This window comes from Lonchura striata, chromosome 6 (assembly GCF_046129695.1).
Source record: "Lonchura striata isolate bLonStr1 chromosome 6, bLonStr1.mat, whole genome shotgun sequence".
Lineage (NCBI taxonomy): Eukaryota > Metazoa > Chordata > Aves > Passeriformes > Estrildidae > Lonchura > Lonchura striata.
In genome coordinates this window covers 38,576,922-38,596,876 of record NC_134608.1, presented here as the reverse complement: position 1 = coordinate 38,596,876, position 19,955 = coordinate 38,576,922, and the positions used below count along the sequence as shown (strand labels likewise).

At 53.4% G+C, this 19,955-nt stretch overlaps 1 protein-coding gene across 2 annotated transcripts; it reads left to right on the top strand.

Moving 5' to 3' along the window:
* Positions 1 to 3,390: 3,390 nt before the first annotated feature.
* On the top strand, positions 3,391 to 19,781 carry CHRM4 (cholinergic receptor muscarinic 4). Of its 2 annotated transcripts, XM_077784171.1 has the most exons (3): positions 3,391 to 3,470; positions 16,206 to 16,247; positions 16,775 to 19,781. In XM_077784171.1, the coding sequence occupies exons 1-3, from the start codon at positions 3,413 to 3,415 to the stop codon at positions 18,250 to 18,252; spliced, it is 1,578 nt and encodes a 525-aa protein (XP_077640297.1). In that variant the 5' UTR covers positions 3,391 to 3,412; the 3' UTR covers positions 18,253 to 19,781. The 2 variants fall into 2 exon arrangements, with proteins under 2 accessions (XP_077640297.1, XP_021389065.2); XM_021533390.2 differs by lacking the exon at positions 16,206 to 16,247 and having other exon boundaries at positions 3,396 to 3,470.
* Positions 19,782 to 19,955: the final 174 nt, after the last annotated feature.

Here is a 19,955-nt window from a genome sequence, read left to right as displayed (position 1 = left end):
AGGGAAGCGGAGCATGAAAGGGTGTGTGAGGCAGAAAGAAAATCTGAGTGCCTTGAAGAAGGACAGAAAGAAAGGAGAGTGAGCATGTGAGCATATACTAGAGTGCAACTCACTCTGAGCAGAATGGGAAGCAAGGCTTGGGCTGGACTGTTATTGCTGGAGGCTGGCAGAGACTGTCAGGCTAGGGGAGGACTTGTGAAAGGAAGGGGGAGACCTGGCCAGAGCTGAGGGTGAGCAGAGCTGTCCCTGGCAGAGCTCAGTGCCAGAGGCGTGTGTCTGAACTGGTACATGGCCCACATACTACAGGGATGAGTGAAAACTGCTCCTTTACTTGAGGATGCCCTGCCATGAGTGTAGGGTTGCAGGACCAGCAATGAATTCCCCAAGTCCCCCAGCAGACACAGCCTGGCATTAGTCCGTGTGCCAGGAGCCAGTGCCGGCTGGTGCTGTGCTGCTGCATGTTTGAGTATGGTTACTGGGAATCTGTCAGGGATAATGGGTGGATGTTCCCGGGCTTGTGGGGGAAGCCAGAGTAAATGACCAAAACGGCTTTTCATGTTCTTCAGAAACATTCATCTCCTGTGCACTTGCTCAGTGAGGTAACCATTCTGCTTCAGGATGGCTATGGATGGGAGCTGCCAAAAGCCAAGGTGGAGTATCAAGGTGGTCACTTGCCACCAGTTTCTGTATATCCCCCACTTCAGAGGCAGAGGTGAGAGGAGTGGCTTTGTCTGTTCCTAGGTGTTTATGGTGTTTTGGTGTAAGGGCAGTTTTTGAAATGGAGGAGTGTGATGGATCACTGCCAACTGATAATGGAAGACTAGCTAATGCTGATTAGAGAGCAGGCACAGCACAGCATGGCTGAAAAGAAAAAATAAGACAAAGAAGCTATTCCAAAAAATAGAGGCTGGAAGCACAGTGATACAAAAAAGCAGGAGATGTGCAGTTACATGAAAAATAGACAGTTCCAGGAGTATCCCGTATCCCTACAAGGTGACAGCTGGGTTTACTGCCTGGTAACTCCCCCAGACCAAGCTGGGTCAGTCCAGCAAGAGTCTCAGGCTGTCACAGGTCTTAATCCCAAAAGAGAGTAAGGTAGGCCCTTCATTTGCTTGGGCCATTGACTGTGATGTCAAGTCAGCCCTTGGCTTCTTCTATGAGAGAACCACAAGTTCCTCCTGTCCCACCTCACAGCCTGTCACAATGTCCGTGGCCAGGGGAAGGTTTGGAGCTGAGCTCTGGTTCTGGAGTGCATTAACTGTTGCTCATGACCAGTGCTGACATGGCTCAGGAAGGAATGTGATGTCACTTTGGTGCAGCAAGAGATGGTGGTGAAATTTGCTGGCAGACCACGAGAAGGGAATGTGTGAATATGTCAAGCCAAAAGAAACAAGTGCTGCCTTTAATTGGAATATGTACAGTGAGTCCAGGCTTTCAGAAATTCTGCTTCTGACTAATGAGTGCATATAGATAAGCTAAGAGTTAGAAGTTGGAAAGTTTTGTCTTTTATTTGGTTACACATTTTTATCTCCATGACTGATCAGCCTGGGAAGAAGACATCTCACTGTTCATTACAGTCTTTTGTCTTTCTATGGGGATTTGTAGTTTAAAACAAGAGTCCAATCAAATAACCCAACTCCAGCACAATCAAATTGTCTTTAAAGCAGATATTTCCTCAGTCTGATGAGTTCTCTCTCTGATGAGTCTGATGAGAGTGTGACAAAGGTTTATTTACATTAATTTTTTAGAAGGAAAGAAGGAGGAGGAGAGGATGGTATTTATTCAAGGTCAAGACTTTGGACAAAGCAAGAGACTCCAAATAACTGGCTGGAGTTGACGGGTTTTGGTCAGTGACTGCAAAAAGAGTGCAGGCAGATGTTAAGCTGAAAAGAGACAGCAAAGCCTCATTGCACTCAGTGCAATCGTGTGGCTTCACACCAGCCAATATTTGGAAAGCTTTGTCTTCTTTCTTCTCAAAGAAGGCAGGAGGGAAAACAAATACCGGTTGACTGAACTCACTAAAGAAATGCCAGAATGTGGCCTGTGGTGATCAAAATAATGGTGGTGCATCTGCCTCCCTGCGGTGGAAGGAGCCTCGTGGTGTGCAAAGGCAGCAGCAGATGCGAGTGCCAAAAGGCTTTAACCTTTTCAAGGGGTGGAGGTGCACCTGGAGTGGGAGATGTGTCATCAGAGAAATTTGTCTGAATTACCTTAACAATGTTCTCTCTGCTGGAATTCAGAAATGTGTCTCCATTTGCAGGGAGAAGATACCAGTTTGCAGGATCTAGGGGAAAGAGACGTCCAGTCTGTGAACTGGACACATCTTTAGAGGAGACATTGACTTAAAATACCATGCTTTTGTTAAGTGCTATCTCCCAGAGTCAGAGAGGTATGAGAAGAGGGTGAGGGGGTGAAGGAATGGATGGTAAGAACCCATCTGCTGCTGTAATCGCTTCAAAGGAGGGTTCCAGTGGGGCGTATATTTGTCTGTGTGTGTGTCTATGCATGTGTGTGTGAGAGCCGAGCAGATGGGAAAATGATACCCGTGTGTCTGTGAGACAGCCCAAGTGAGAGGCAGAGGGTGGGTAAGGGAGTTGCTCTAGGTATAAAGTGGAGGGAAGGGGAAGGGTGTACAGGAAAGGGAACATTTTTTTTTCCCCTTTGTCCCTTTGTTTCTTCTTGTTTGACACCTTCTCATTACCAAAAGGTAGACCTGGGGGACGGTCAGTCAGCTGGTTGTGGAGCTGCCTGATGAGGCTGTTGTTCTGTATGAACACCGCAGTTCCGAGTGTTAATGACAACCCGGCAGAGATTTTTGGGGACTGGGGAAGGCGTCGAGGCCTCCCTTTGCCCAGGCCGTGAGGGGCCGCGCTCCGCGCCGCCCTGCTCCGCTCTCTGTCTCGCCGTGGGACGCCGGTGCTCCCGGTGCTCCCGGCTTCGGCGGATCCGGACTTATCCCCGCCGGCGGGTGCCGGGGCTGCGGCCGGGGCCGGAGCCCGGCGCGGGGAGCGGGCGGTCCCGGGAGCGCTGTCCGGGGTGCTGCAAGAGCGCTGCCGCGCATCTGGCCGGCGGGGACGGGAAGCCGCATCTGAGACGGGGGGAACGGCGGCGTGGGGGATTGGCAGCGGCTCCTGACGTCGTGAGCCCCCCTCCTCCCCGCCCCCGCCCCGGCGCGTTCTCGTGGCGGCGAGGGGGGCGCACATCTGGGGGCGACACATCTGGGGGCGACACATCTGGGAGCGGGGGCGGGCGGGGGCGGGGGGAGGAGGACGGGGCCGAGCCGGCAGCGCCGGGCCCTCCCCTCTCCCCGCCCCTCCGCCGCGCGCGGCGCCGCCGGGACCGGGAGCCGGGACCGGAGCCGGAGCCGGCCGGGCCATGCCAGCCGGAGCCCCCGCGGGCGCGGCGCGGCACCATGGCCGCTGAGAACCGCTCGGCGCCGGGCGGCGGCGCGCCCTGGGCCGGGCTGCCCGGTGAGTCGCTGCTCGGGGCTCCGTGTGCGCGGGGCGGGGGGCGCCGGGCATCCCCCGCAGGGTCCGGCGGGGGTGTCAGCATGGCTTCAGGGTGCATGGGGAGGGGGCTCCGCACCCCCGGGGGACGTGGCACGCGGTCGCCCCAGGAATGGGGGAGGTGTCTCTGCCAACTTTCCCACATTCCTGCGTCTCTCCGGGAACGCCGCGGTGCCCCGCGGGTCGGGACCCTCGCACTGGTTCGCTGCCCCGGGATGTCTGGAGCCTTGCAGCCCTGCCAGGGCACCGGGGTGATGTCCGGCACCCCCTTTCCTTGCTCCTATCCAAACCAACATCGTTCCCGGGATCCGTTGCCCGAGGAGCCTCGGGTCCCTTTTGTCACCCAGGAAACAGCCTTGTCGGCACCCTGAGTAGGGAATATGAGCACCCTGCGGCTCCAGGGGCAGGCACCCCCCAGGAGGAAACCTAGGGTGTGAGTTATTTGCTCTGCTAGTGCCTTCTCTTGGAAGGAGACATTCCTGGACAGCAAATACCTGCACGCTTTCTTTGCTTCCCTCACTATTCCAACAAGAGCAACAGGGAGAGGATCCCCTATCTTTTGGATACTTTGTCACCATACTGGGCAAACCCCTCTGGGGCTTATGGTTTGTGGCCAGGACATGACTAGGCAGAAGTTTGCCCCCTCTTCACAGAGCCCTTTGCTGGGTTAGGCATTGCAAGGGAGACAGATCTTGCCCACTCACTCCTTCAGTGTGGATCTCATCTTCCCTTTAGCCCTTTCTGGCCCTGTTGCACCCTTTATGCTGGTAATGACAGAGCTGCCCCGTGCTCTCTGTGCCAAGAGAGCTCTCTGGACAAGAGTCGGGCAGCCACACCCTTCTTTCTTTCCAAAATAATAACATTGGCTTCAAATCAGGGAACAGTTCTTATAATTTTTTCTTAAATAAAAGCAGCACTGGCTTCTGTCTCACCTGTTTTCAACCCCTCTGATTGTGCTGTGGATGGATTTTTCTAGCTGGTCTTTGGAAAGCCCAAGGCTAGGGAGATACTTCCCGACCTGAGAAGCAGCTGGTGTTCCCCTGTGCCCTGCTGGTAGATGGGCTCTGCTTGGGCATTTGGAGGCTCCCCGCTTTGTCACAACTGCCTTGAGTGACCTCCAAAGGCGGTTTGACTTCTGGCACAACTTGCAGAGTGAACAGAGGGGCTAGAAGGGTTGCTACCAATGCAGTTGGGTGGCTTGTTGATGCAGGCACTGTCTATCAAAATACTCAGGTGACAGGATCCCAGAGCCCAGGCTTTTGGTAAAACAGCACCAGAGACAATGCTCACGTTGAAATCACAGGTGACACCAAGATGTTTTCGCTGTCTCTACTGCTGGGCACCACCTCCTGCTTCCTAACGCCCTAACTCCTGTGATCTGAGCACCTGCTGCTGCTCTCCAGCCTGGACTAGGCCCCCACGGGACATCCAGCAAAGAGCAAGGCATCCAGTGGAGATCCTCATCAGCGACCCATCCCTGGCTCAGCCTTCAGCCAGGATGGCGGCCAGTGGTGGGAGCCCAGGGTGTGGAAGGTGGGGATGGGAGCAGGGGTGCAGTTTGGGCAGCAGCCCTGGTTCCTGCAGAAGCCAAGCCAACGTGCCCTTGCTCAGAGTGGCAGCCACTTTTTTTTTTTTTTGCTGGATAGAGCAGCAGCAGCCCTGGGAGTGACCTGCTGAGTGGGCAGAGGAAAGCTGGCAGGAGAAGGGCTACCAGTAAAAGTGGTTTGTTTATTCATGCGAGGGGCATACCTGTCTCAGCAGGTCAGTCTGTTTTCTTTCATAGAAGAGAAATTAACTGAAATGATTAATTAATTCTGTGATCCAATTACTCTGAGTTTGCAGAAGGAGCATGATTTTTCTCTTTTAACTGTCCCCACAAGCACCCCATTGATGGCAGGTTTTGCCATGGTTGGGGTTTTGTTGTTTGTTCTTAAAATGACAAATATCTCCCCAGAATAAAAAAGAAAAAAAAAAATACAAAAACAGGGAATAAAAATAGTGAGACCAGGAGGAGCAGCTGATGCAAAGCAGTCCCTAGCACACCTTTGTGTTGATCCCTTCTCTGCCCTGCTGAGCCCTGACCAGCAGCATCCGCAGAGGTGAAGAGGTTTGGTGAGCACCCAGCCGAAGTGGCAGATGCAGCTCTGCAAAGGCAGCGGGGAGATCAGCTGGGAGAGGAGAGGGAGATGGAGGCTGTTTGCAAGGGGCTGCTGCTTTCTGCACAAACACAGCTCCTCTTTCCACATGAACAGACACGCAGCAACTGTTTCTTGTGAGGAAGCTGACCCCTTCTCCTTGGCATGCTATGTCAGGGCTTTGATGGGCATCTTCTGGAGAAGCGGGCATTGTCCTCAAGCCAATTGCTCCTCAGTCTGACACGGGTCTGTACCCTCATTGCTCTCCAGTAAGACAAGAGAGGAGATCTGCTTTGCATTTCAGCATCCATTCTGGGCTGGGTCTAAAACTGCACATTTAAAATACATGTTTTGGGGAGATATGAGAGTGCAGGATCTGACACAGCAAGGAAATGGGAGTTTTGGATCAGATCATTCCCATGTACTTCCTTTCCTCTCTTAATTCCATCCCAGCATCCTCTGCTGACTGCTCTTTAGCCTGCCCAAGCACCAGCACCCACCACGAATATGCCAGGTACCAATGGTTGCAGTGAGGCTCCACATCCAGGCAGTGTTGAAGCCTCTTCAAGCTGGTGATTGGAACCATGCCATATACATCCTTCTTCTGAGGGATCTGTGTGACCAGACAGAAAGCAGACACCAGCTTTAAGGAAGACTGATGCGCTCTCCTGCCCAGGGCCCTGGCAGACCAAGAGGTGAGCCCGAATGTGTGGCTGCTGTCCAACTCCCAAGTGGGGGAGTGTGCCAGCCCTGACTGTCCTCAGGAGCACAGCCCATCATGACATCCTTTTAAGCCTCTAGGCATGTCATAGTCTTGCTGCATCCAGACCTTTGAACACACCGAGGTGGGCCCTTGCCCTGTATTCAGACAAATTAATTTACTGAAGCTTCAAGGAGTTAGGCAATTCCTAGACAAATTAATCTGGGGCGAGTGTTCCCTGGTCAGGCTGGCCCATGATTCCAGTATTTTGCTGGTGCATGAACACAGGGCAAGGTGTCTCATATATACAGATCCTCCCCTTGATGCTTAGAGACAGAGTTTCAGCAGGAGACACACAACCAGTCCCTGTTCCCCCAGCTAGAGACACCTGGGTGTCCTCACTCCTTGTGCCTGTTGGCAGCCATCTCACCTTCCCTGACGATCGATGCACCGATCCTCTTGGGACTTGACTCTGTGCCAGGACAACATCATTTGACCTATCTTCAGACCCTGAGTCCCCTGTCACTGTGAGCATTGCAAATGAGGCGCTGCTGGAGATGCTCCCCAGCCCCACCCCTTGCGTGCCGGGCACAGCTGCTCACACCTTTGCTCTGGGGCTGCTCTCGGGACTCTCCAGAGATGCCTTCAGCCCTGAGGCTGCACCACATGGAGGAGGAACTCCAACAAAGGCTCCGTTTATACCTTGTATGATGCAAGTTTGCAGAGAAAATTAACATCACCAGCCTGTCCAAGCCTGCAAATGCAATGGCTGTAGGCACAGTGCTTTGTCCCTCTGACAATCCTCAAAACTACTGCTGGAGGTCCTGCAAATCACAGCTGTGTGTGACAGTGGCTCTTCTCCATTGCTGTGACCCTGTCCCCATCACGCCTTTATGTCCTGTGCAATGTGTGCCCTATTCCCACTCGGTGCCTGAGGCAGTGGCAGAGATGCCCCCGTTCCCTTCCCACCTCCTACCCCAGCATTAGGCAGGTTGAGGCGTGTGGCTGCAGAGGAACCTCTCCCACCTGTTCCAGTGACTCAGAGAGAGCTGGAGAGGGACATGGGGAAGCACAGGGCTGTTCACTTGTTTTCAAGAGCCTCGGAGAGGAGTTACATCCCAGGTCAGTTGGTGAAGGAGGGACAGCAGCTAGGAATTTTGTCCTTTAAAGGCAGAATTCAGTGCAAACCATGGAGCTCCTTGAGCTCAGCAGGCTTGGCCTGAGCTCTCGGCGTGTTACTGAGCTATTGAGGGTGGCTGTGCTCTTCCAGCCAAGAAAGTCAGACAGAGAAGCAGCCCCTCTGGTACCACAACTGCTTTTAAATCTAACATATTGGATAGCACCTTGCAGCTTGACAGAGGAGACAGTGGGGGCTGACACCAGGAGCCTCAGCTGGAATTGTCTGGAAGTGAAATGTCATCACCACGATTAAGGCTCCCAGTGAATTTGGTTGCATTGGCCAGTTAATGGGTTAATGTCTTCAGCCTTCTTAAGCAGAATTAGATTGATTTGTCTGTGGGAAACTCAGCTGCAGTTGTGCAACACTGAGGTTTGAAAACATGAGTCTTCAAACACGATGTCCCGGGCCCCTGCATCCGCTCCAGGTCACAGAGCAGCTCTCCAGAGGCCTCCATGGCACCGTGCTTCACTGACCCCTCACTTGCAGACCCTCCCAGTGTCAGTGTCAGCTCCCAAGTCCCAGGCAGCACGGCAGACTGGCTCTGCTGAAGAGGGATTAAGGTCCTTGAGGGATCTTTGCATGACTGAGATGGGAAAGAGAGTAGCTGGCATCTCGCTGTCTCTAGTGCCTCTGGGGTAGTTTGGATCCCTCCTCTGCTGACAGTTACATCATGTGCAGTCCCAGATAAGGCCAAAAAAGTGCATGCATATGTACAGAGAGGAGTGGAGAGTAATGAAACCCTTTTGGCATCTGTCTTTGCCTGAAAACAGGCATGGATTGCCTGGCCTTGGGCCTGCCTTTCTGCAGCACTTAGGAGCAGTGTCTAGCATGGTCGTCTCTATGCTTCTTGCAGAGCTCAGATAACTCATCAAGGCCCATAAGTCATGCTCAACTTATGAAACCCTCTGCTACTATGTGCAGTCCCTGTCAATGAGGTGACTAAAACCCCTGCCCTGTGCTGTGGGGTGCTGCCTGAACCATTAGGATGGGGTGAGCAGTACTTTGTCCATGACTGTCTGAGCTGCATCCCCACCCTACAGCTCATGGAGCCCTTGTGGGGCGAAAAGGGTGAGTGTAGAGTGCTGCACATCTCTGCATGGGGGCCAGCCCCTGCCTCATTCAGAACCAGCACGACGAGCTGGGGATCACCATCCTGCAGTGAGACAGGTGACTCCAGGCAGAGCTGGCTGCCTGAGCCAGAGAGCTGCAGCCCACAGAGGTTTCCAGCTCCAGCACGGCTCCCACTCTGCCCAGCAAGGAACTGGTGGGAGCCTCCAGAGAAGGCAGCAGGGAGAGGTTTGCAGGCAATATCTCTGTATGAGGTCCCTCCTCAGAAGATTTTCTTAGGACTTTTCTGTAGAGGAGATAAGTAATGTCTCCCTGGCACGCCAAGACTATTCTCACCTCCTTCCTCTCCATCCCTCCTCTTCTCTGTTGTAGGGATTTCATACCTGCTCTCCTCCTCTGGCACCCTGACCCCACATTTTCCATTCTGCCTGTCCATACCCTAGGCTCTCTTGCCCACCTTCTGCCACAGCTCCTCTTCTTCACTCTATCTCTTTGCTCAGGCAAAAACTCCAAATCCTCTGGCAGGTCTTGTGGCCAAATGGGGTCTAGTATTTTCAGTTTCCTTTTTCATTAGCACCCCAAAGATTCCCATCTATCTGCTTCCCAGGACTAGGGCTCTCACATACACATCCATCCAGCGGTTCTTGCTCCTGCCTGATTTTTTGCCCTTGGCTCAGGGCATCAGCTCTTTTCTCTCATCCATTGCTTAGCTGGCTCATTTGTCCTCTCAAAACCCTGTAGAGCTTCATGCTGGTCTGTGGGGCAAGGGGCTCTTGTTTCCATTGTCAGGTCTTCAAAATTTCAGATGAGCACCTTACTGCTTGCTCCCTGTGGTGTCTCAGCTCCGGGGTGAGTTACAGAGAAACATGTCTCCTCTGCCAGAGCAGCACTGCATCTCTGACTGCCCGAGCTGCATCTCCACCTACATTTCATGGGACTGTGGGGACAAAGAGGGTGCATGCAGGGTGCTGCAGGTCTCTGCATGGGGCCAGCCCCTGCCTTATTCAGCACCAGCCCTGGCACCTGGGACAGGCCTGGGAGGCAGATTCCCCCATGTGGATGGTAGGGACCTGGCACAGGCACCTGTGGCTGCGGGGGCTGTGGCAGGGTGAGGGGGCTTCCCTACAGCTGACTTCCCAAAAAGAGCCAAGTCCTTCCCCCTTGCTATCCCCAGGCAAGGCCTGTCCCTGGGGCAGGGGGAGTTGCTCTTCTAAGCAAACAGCTCTTAGGTGTTGCAGCAATTGCCCCTTTAGCTCTCAGTCCCTCCTCCACCATTCTTTCTCCCACAGGATCTAACCAGGTCCTGGCCACTAACCTCTCCCTGGGAAGAGCCCAGCCAATCCAGGCAGTCACTTGTTGCTGCAGTCCCGTCTCACTCCCCTCTTTCCTCTCTGCTGGCTGGTCCCAGAGCCCTTCCCGGCAGTGGGACCTGTAGCTGCAGTGGGGTTATTTCTGCTGTGCTGCCTTGAAACAGCTGGGTTCTGTTAAAACTCCAGCCCAGGCATATAAAAGAACATGAGCATCTCTCTGAGGCAGAGAGCATTAATGCAGTGGATGGGAGGGGAGAAGTGTGGCTCCAGCCCAGGCTCAGCTGGAAACCCAGCACCTCCCTAGCTCAGCGACATGGCCTGAGCTCTGCCACCAGCAGGGAGCTGCAGCCCTGGGGCGGCTGAGGCAGAGGGCGTTGGGGAGAGGGCACTGTGTCCCCCTCATCCCACTGTGATGCTTCCATGGTGAGTCTTCTCCCCTCGGGATGCTACTGTCCAGGCGTGGGAGCTGCTGGGGAGTCGCCAGTGCCTGGGAGCTGCAGGCCGGGCACAGCAGGGTAAGGCTGGACTTTGACTTGCATGGCATTTGCCATGCACACTTGCTAGTAATGTTCCACTGATAGGTTATTTATTTGGCCTAATAATTGGGTGACAGGAGGTTAATTAATTGTCAGAATGACCAGTGTGCTGGTAGGCTATTTATAGGAGTGACCTTTCAATTACTTTTTAAAAAACACTTTCTCACTGGCTTGCTTCTTGTCTGGTGGTGCTGTGGATAAATGACATGCAGCCTCTTACAACCTGCAAAGGGCACATTACCGGCAAGTGCTGGGGGCACAGGCAAGTGCAGGCAAGTTTGGGCAGGGGTGGAGCTCTGGCTGCTGTGGGGTGCTGGTGGGGCTGCTGGGCTGGGCTCTGCCTGCAGGAGCAGCTCAGCAGCCCCGGCTCCGCCGGTGAGCACTTGCCACAGCCGGGCGCAAGCCACCTCGGGTGCGGCGCCTCGGCTTCCCTCTGACAGCCAGCATCAGCCACGTCGCTCCAGGCAGCAGCCGAGGCAGGGAGGCTCCTGGCTTGCTTGGAGGGTGCTGGGCTTACTCAACTGCAACACTCCCTTCTGGCCCTGGACACAGCGGATTTTACAAACCTGATGCACAATGCATGTCAGGCACACGGGGGTTCCCTGGTCCCCTCACCTTCCCCTGAAAGCTGGCTGCTCCTGTGCCACTGAACTTACTGCTTCTCCAGTGGCTCCAGGAAAACCTATCAGAGGTTTTAACTTGTGGGATAGAGGAAATTGCTTTCCCTCAGGAGTTGAAAAGCAGAGGAAGAAAGAAGAATAAATTATTCAATGGAAAAACCAAATGCTCAGAACCACCCCATATGTTACTGACGAAACAATTCCTGTTCCACATGGCTCTGATCTCCTCTGGAGCAGGATTAGGACTTCAGGGATCAATTGACCAGAGGGGTGAAAGCACAGCCACCATCTGGATCTTGGAGGGCAGGGGGAGCCCTGCCATTTTAACACAACAGATCCTGCTGACCCCTATCTCCTTTCTGTTTTTCTGGTTGTTTATTGCCTTCATCATTCCAGCACAGAGGCATGGAAGCAGACCAACACCAACCCTCCCCCTGCCAGACACAGGGCCTGCCCTCTGTCTTCTCTCGTATGTTGTATTTCTAAGGTTCCCAGTATCTAGGAATTCTGTCTTCACACTCCGAGGAGTGTGAATCTGTCAACCAGAACAACCCTTCACTAGTTGTAAAGTGGTGCTATGATTCAGGAACTAATTAACAGCTATTAGATAATGCAATTAGCACCACAAACTGCCACCCTACCCTAAGTATACCTTCCCTTTGTGAGCGTGAGCCATAAATGTCTAGTGTCTTCTGTTCCCTCTTTTTTCTCTTTCCTCTCCTCCTTGTGGTCGTGGCTGCACAAACTGCCCAGCCCCACATCACATCAGCAGTTTAACCTGACAGGATTAATCCTGTCAAGACTTTTACCCTCTCTGCACTTTTAGGAAGGCCAAGACAGTAGGGCTGGCCCAGCTTTTTCCAAATGGGACACCAAAGGCGATGTGCCCAGGCCCAGCCTTTGGCACCCAGAGGTGATGTGTGCCTTCTCCTGAAATGTTCCTGTGGTGGAGGGGGCCACCTTCCCTCCCTCCTGGAGACAGGCAGCACCCAGAGCCCCACAGGATCCATTCAGCCAGGAGCTGACAGCCACAGCCCCTCCATCCTGTCCCCGGGCTCGAGGTCGCTTTCAGTTGTGCTGTTGCTCCAAACCCATGCAGGGCTAAAGCCCAATTCCTCTGGGAGCAGCTCACGCTCAGAGGTGTCTGCTAAAGCACAGCTTTCTCCAATTCCGCTCCTTCCCCTGTGAACATCTTCCTCCCCAGACTGGTGTGCCAGTGTGGGGCTTGCTTTATGATGGGGTTCCTTGCAGAGCTCTGCTCATTCCCAGAGGCAGAATGTCACTTCAGCTGCATATGGACCAGACATGGCTTTGCCCCCACTTGCACCTGCACCCTGGGTATCCCCAGCCCTGAGGATGATGCTGGGATGGGGCAGTGTCAAAATAGGAAAGGAGATGGCTGGTGATGACAGGTGGGACAGGGGCTGTGGAGCAGAGGGAGGCTGTGCAGTACAGAGAGAAGAGGAGGGGAACACTGGGGCAGGAGGGCTGCTTGCTCCAGGAGCTCATCCCACAGCTTGAGGTGCCACCATCACATGGGTGTGTGTAATACCAACCTCTCCCATAGCCTTTGCTGTGCCGGTGCAGAGGGCAGCCAGTTCCTTCCACATAAGGAGCAGCAGGGGCGGGAGGGAGCTAAACCCTCCATGCCATGTGAGCTGGGTGCTCAGCAGGTGTTCAGTCATGAACTGCAGCCGATGGAACACCAGCCTCCAGCTACTGCAGATTCTTGGGTAGAGGATGGTCACCAGCAGTCCATGACAGGGCTTTCTCCTCTCCTACCTGGCAAGAGGCTGTGAGGCACTTTGTAGGAGCTGACAGCCTGGGAAGGTTTGCTGGTAAGGCACATGAGGTACAGCAAGGAAATAGCAGGAGTTTTCTGCTGTGGTCTTGGGTGTCACCCTGCGACAGAGCACTGGCTTTGCTCTTGCTCTGAAGTTGAATCCTCACACCAGAGTGGTCACACCCATGATTGCTGGCAGCAGTGGAGACCCTGCTGTGCCCACGGCCCACAGTAGTTGGACCCCACTCAAATTACAATTTTCTCTGCTTGGATCTGTGGCTGTGTGAGAAGGGAAAGGTATTTCCCTTGATGACACAATTGGTGGCCACTATGGCAGCCACAGAAACACTTGGACTGGAGGATGCTATCAGTAAAGAGTTGGAGTCTTCCAACAGCTTCGATGGAGAGGAGAAAACCAGCTTTAAATCACTGCCAAAAGTCTGAGGGAATTTGCTGTATCTGGCTGGTGCAAGCAGGTGTGAGAGAGCACTGTCTGAGAAAGAATGGTTGTATGCAGGCTGAAAAGCCAATTGGTGTCACAGGTAAGGGTGTCAGCCCTAGGAACCCTTCTAAAGTGTTCTCTCGGCTTTGTCAAGGCTATGTCTCCTCCCTGTCTGTGGTGTCATCATGAAAGTAGGGTGCAAAAGGGAATGAAGACAGAGAGTGTGATGTAGGATAGGGGCTATGCGGGGAGGGAGAGAAGAAATGCACTCCTGGAGGTGCAGGGAGCAAGCATTGGGCACTGGAGTACATAGGGAGGGCATTTAGTGGAGAGACACCAAGTCCTGGAGAGGTCCCTTGGTGTCTGGTGTCTGGTGTCTTGCTCTGGGAACAGTGATGTGGCTGGCATGAGGGTGGAGATGGTGTCACACTGCTGAGTTTGGTGCAGCTCCACAGGTCTCCTGTGTGCCCTCTCCATCTTTGGACACATTATGAGGATGCAGACAGAGGTGTGTGACTGCCTGAGGGCTGTGCTCTCACCCAGGCCCTTCCCAAACAGCCTGCACGTTCTCCATCTCACAGGCAGAGATCTATCCCTAGTGCCCATTCAGTTATTATGCATGGCTTGGTCAGCTGCACAAACCTACCAAATTTGTAGCATCCCTGGCCTTCTCCCAGCTCCAGACTGAGTTGCTTCCTCTGCTCAGGAAGGCAAAGGTAGTGCTGAGTCGTCCCAGTGAGCTCAGAGAGGGTGTTGGGGGCAGAAGAGAGAGACAGGGGAATGGAGAGTAGAAGATGGGGAAAGAAGGGATGCCTGGTGGGCTGGGGTGCGGCAGAGAATAGCCAGGGGATCTGAGGCAAGGGTGAGCAGTGTACAGAGCTGCCAGCTCAGACGTGTTGCTCTGTCTGTGTTGTATGTTATCTTCACACCTTTAAACATTTTCAGTCCTCCTCCTTCCCTCAAACAGGGGATTGCTTTATTTTTTGCTATTAGGTGAAGGCTTTTTTTCACAGTAGTCAGTGTTTAAGCCCTCCACCCTGAGACGGCAGCTGCCTCTGCCTCCTCACACCAATTTGCGACATTGACCTCTGGGTGGCATCCAAAGGCTCGCGTATGGGGCTCCCGGTCTTGGGACACGTACAGAACAGTTCGGGGTTGAGATGGACTTTTCTCACTTTGGGTAACTAAGAACACAAGCCCCTGTCAAGGCTGATAATTAATTAGACACACTTAGAAGAGGATGCCAGTTCATGAACAAAAGTGAGAAAACTGAAACCCACATTTTAGCGGAGACGATGGAAAGGTTTCTTTTCAAGACTTTCAAATTCTTCTTGGAAGAGCTGGGGTAGATGTCTGCATGATTGCTAGCTTGTCTGATCAGTTTGATTAGCTGTTACAAGAATGACAGTTAAATCTTCCCATCTCATCAAAGTGAAGAAATTAAAACTCATTTCAATTGTACTGAAACCAACCCCCAAACTGCCATGATTATATATTTCTGAGCCATTTTATACACTTATCACCTCTTCTCACATCCCTGGCTGGGTGCCCAGGAAGGATGGCAGCAGAAACCTTTTTCCCTCTCTCTTGATGAATCCCTTGTGCTTGGAGCTGGGTGCAAAGCTCCAAGCCTGGGCAATGCTACCAGGGTTCCTCACCCCATCCATATCTGGCATGTAGCATCGACCAAAGGGAACTGCTTTCTTTTAAAAGCCTTTTGTCTTCATAGACATGCTTAGAGGATAATGACAGAGAGGTATTTCTTTGTCCCTCACCCACTTCTTTTCCTTGCACCTGTAAGAGGAACTCCACCATTATCACAGCTTGCTAATGCAGAAGCTGCCTAAATGGCTACATCAGACCCATGCTTTAGCATCTCAGCAGCCACATTTCCATTAAATTACACCTGTATCTTTTTAGAAAGTGCTTATATTAAAAAGTTGGCTATTTGCTGGTGGCAGACATCTCCTACCCTCACCACAGATGAAAGAAAAGGGCATTTCTTTTCAAATACTTAAAATAGACAAACTGATCTCAAAGCCTGTCAGACCTGTCTTGGAAGAGGTGCCTGTTAATGGCACAATTATACATTCAGCAAAATCAGCTTTGGAGTCCCAGGCATTTGGAGCCATCACCCAAGCCAGACACACTGTGCCGAGCGCTCCCAGTGTGGGGACACTCGCTGGCTCCTGCTGGTTTCCTGGCAGCAGTGCCCTTGGGGCTGAACTCCTGCCCTGGGCACCAGGAGGAGTTGCTGGAGGGGCTGCCCTTGATGGTCTGGCAGGGTTGGGATGCCCCCAGAGGCCAGGGTGAGGCTGGTGAAGGGCCATCATGTTTTGGAGGCCTGGGTAGTGTGGGAGAGACAGGTTCAATGGGAAGTTCTTCTGTCCGGTCAAACTCCCTCAGTGCCTTTGCTTTTCCTTTGCTTTCCAGGAAATTCCCTTTCATCTTAATACAGCACTTCTCATCTATTGATTTTTTTTAAGGTCCATTCTACTCTTACCCTGGTTGATTAACCATAGGCATCTTGGTTTGGATGAAGTAGTAATTCCCTCCATAATTCCCATCACTTTTCATAAATAATTCCATGTATCATGATGAGGTGTCTGACTCCACACTGTACATCTCCTAGCCTGGGTGGCTGCAGCTGCACTGTGATGTGGGACTGGGGGAAGGAGTCATCACTTCCCAGCATCACTGACTGATGGCACTTGTGCAGCTCCCTCCCTTTTCTGAGCCTGCTGCGCTGTGCACTGCACCATGCCAAACTACCCCTCTTCAGCCTTTCTTGGCTTTTCAGCATCTGTATCTCAGCAGTGTCACCCTTTGGTCAGGGCCACCTCTGCTGGACAGGCTGCTGCTCTCAGTAAGATGTTGTGGGATGCACGCAAGCTGTGGTGTAACTTGCTGTTTTCCTTCTCCCAGATTTCATCTTCCAGAAGGAGATTTTTGCTGTGAGAGACACAGGTGAGCCAAGCAGACCACGGCAAGGGTTTTGTGGGTTAGGCTCCTCTTGGGGAGTGCTTTGGGGAGGTCAGTGGAACATGCCGGGGGCATACCTAAATCTGCTCTTGTCCCTGGGGCAGAGCACTGGTTTCATGCTGTGCTGTTCTGGCAGTGAGTGCTGTATGTACATCCCCCTGGGCTCTGCAGTCCTTTTTCCCCCAGCCTTTTGGCCTCCCCGTGTGCCTCCCTGGGCCACACGAGGTTGTGCTCCCACTGGGATATGCAAAGAAGGGACCATCACACCCTGACCATGGGACTGTCTTAGCCCCTTTCCTGCTTCTTGCAACTCATTTGTCTCCTCTACTGCTAAATAGGGACACAAGAAATGCCTCCAACAGACTCCTGCAGTGGGAGAGAGAAGTCCAGGAATGCTGGGAGATTTTTGAGCACTAGCCAACAGTAGTGGTGGCCTGGAAAATTGAGGAAATGCTGCCAGGACAGGCTGGCAGATCTGATATTCTCCCTTTCTGTCCTCACTCTCCTTGCAGATCCCATGCACAACCTCTCTGCTCAGCCCTGGCAGGCAAAGATGGCCAACCTGACCTATGACAACTTCACCCTGGGCAACCACTCTGAGGTGGCTGTGCAGCCTCCCACCAACTACAAGACAGTGGAGCTGGTTTTCATTGCTACTGTCACCGGCTCGCTCAGTCTTGTCACCGTGGTGGGGAACATCCTGGTGATGCTCTCCATCAAGGTGAACCGCCAACTCCAGACTGTCAACAACTATTTCCTCTTCAGCCTGGCCTGTGCAGACCTCATCATCGGGGTCTTCTCCATGAACCTCTACACGGTCTACATCATCAAAGGCTATTGGCCACTGGGGGCCGTGGTGTGCGACCTGTGGCTGGCTCTGGACTATGTGGTGAGCAATGCCTCTGTCATGAACCTGCTCATCATCAGCTTTGACCGGTACTTCTGTGTCACCAAGCCCCTGACATACCCGGCCAGGAGGACCACCAAGATGGCAGGGCTAATGATTGCGGCCGCATGGATATTGTCCTTCATTCTCTGGGCCCCTGCCATCTTGTTCTGGCAGTTCATTGTGGGCAAGAGGACAGTCCCTGAGAGGGAATGCTACATCCAGTTCCTCTCCAACCCCGCGGTGACATTTGGCACAGCCATTGCTGCTTTTTACCTGCCCGTGGTCATCATGACAGTGCTGTACATCCACATCTCCCTGGCCAGCAGAAGCAGGGTAAGGAGGCACAAGCCTGAGAGCAGGAAAGAGAGGAAAGCCAAGTCCCTCAGATTCCTCAAGGGCCCCATGGTCAAACAGAACAACAATAATTCTCCCAAGAGGGCCGTGGAGGTGAAGGAGGAGGTGAGGAATGGGAAAGTGGATGACCAACCATCTGCACAGACAGAGGCCACTGGCCATCAGGAGGAGAAGGAGACATCCAATGAGTCCAGCAGCGTCAGCATGACCCAGACCACAAAAGACAAGCCCACAGCAGAAGTCTTGCCAGCAGGGCAAGGACAGAGTCCAGCCAAGGCTCGGGTGAACCCAACTTCCAAGTGGTCCAAGATTAAGATTGTCACCAAACAGACTGGGACCGAATGTGTCACCGCCATTGAGATTGTCCCAGCCAAGTCAGGTGCCTCTAACCACAACTCCCTGGCCAACAGCCGCCCAGTCAATGTTGCCAGGAAGTTTGCCAGCATTGCCAGAAGCCAAGTACGGAAGAAGCGCCAGATGGCTGCCCGAGAGAAGAAAGTCACCCGAACCATATTTGCCATCTTGCTGGCCTTCATACTCACATGGACACCCTACAACGTGATGGTCCTCATCAACACCTTCTGTGAGACCTGCGTGCCCGAAACAGTGTGGTCCATCGGCTACTGGCTCTGCTATGTCAACAGCACCATCAACCCAGCCTGCTACGCCCTCTGCAATGCCACTTTCAAGAAAACCTTCAAGCACCTTCTCATGTGCCAGTACAGGAACATTGGCACAGCCAGATAAACTGGTACTCAGGGACCACTTCAGAAACCTTATGGAAACCCTTCCCTTTGCCTCCTTTGCCAGCGGGGGGTCTTCTGCTCCCAACTCACAACAGTGCAGACTGTGCAGTGATTGCAGAGGATGCCCTTCATCCAACGCTGACAAAAATCCAAGGCATTTCTGAGCTGCAGGTCCTTCCAGTCACCCTGGGCCTGGGGACTAGCTCAGGGAGCCACCAGGAAAGCCAGAGGCAAGAGGAGATGTGGTCATCAGGAGCCCTTCCCAGCTCCATGCTCTTGAGATTGGCCAAATGGCATCAGTGTTTCTCCTAAGACTGGATGTACCTTTTTCCCCAGCTGACCATTTCCAAGGCATCAGAGCTTGTCTGCATGCAGATGGGCTAATGCTGGATGCTTTCCATTGGCTTATAAAGCGTTTATAACCCAAGAAATTAAAAGAAACCAGGGTCAAACATTTGCTAGACATCTTGGACCAGGCTGGCTAAGGCAGGCTAATGGGGAGTCCTGCTGGCCTAGCCAGGTCCCCTGTGAAGGCAATCAAGATTGGACCCTAACAGATGTGGCAAGATGCTTCCTTTCCCTTGAGAGTCCCCTCGGACATCCTCACCCAGGGTCCTGGGGCAGAATTATTCCCTGTGCTCTGGCTCTGCTCTCCCCTTCACGTCCTTTCTGCCCTCAGACAGCAATTTGCTGGAAAGACAGACAGATAAACCAAGCATTTCACTCCTGGGTGAGGAGTGTGAAACCCAGTTGCCTCCGACAACGATGGAAACTAAAACTGCAAAGAAAAGCCCTGGTGTGGTGCAGGATTTCGCTCCACATCCCTGGGGGAATGGGGCCCCTGAGTAGTGGGCAGCAGTGACTGTGAAAATAACTGTCCTTGGGAGGGACAGGGGGGACTTGGGGGTCTCAGAAGAGGATGGGAAGAGGGTCTGCAATGGGGCTAAGGTGCCCCGTGTCTCGTCTGGGCCATGAGCAGGTTCCTGCTCTCCCCACTGTGGGTGTGGGAGGCCTGATGCATGGCTCTGGTGGCAGGAGAGGATGACAGTGGCCTCCAGCCCTGCTCCTGCCCTGCGTGCAGGGCACTCCTCCAGGGAGGCCGAAGGAGGCGGTTGCTGAGCTTTGTAAATGGATGTAATGCTGCCATGGGTGTTGTGGCAGAGCCCTCAGCATGCGGGCTTCAGCCAGCGTCTCCAGCCTCCTCCCAGCCCGGCCGCGTGTGCGCCCTGAGCGCCCTGGGGCTGCTCCCCACCCCCTCCAAAGCCAGGGGCAAGCCTTGGTGGGCACAGCAGGTGCAGGCAACGGATGGGATGGGGCCACTCTAGCACTGGCAAACTCTGTGTCTGTATGTCCTTCCTGTCCTCATGCCAGGGTGCAGCCTGCAGAAAGGCTGCCCCAACGCAGATGGGAACCCCTCCATCACTGCCTTTAGGGGTACCCAAAATGCCTGGTGGGTTTCCGGGTATTTTTAAATGGTTACAATTGCAGCCCAACACACCCCAAGACAAATAAAGACCTTGGACCAGGAAACTAATGTCCATGGTGTGAAGAATGAATGAGTCATCACCCGGGTAGCTCCTTCCCTGCTTCCCACTGTCACCCACTGGTGACATTTCCTGCAGCCCATCCCTTCTGCAAAGAGCAAGGGAGGGACAACCTGAAGCGTTGTTGCAAAGAGGCTGTGAGGTCTGGTGCTTTGTCCAG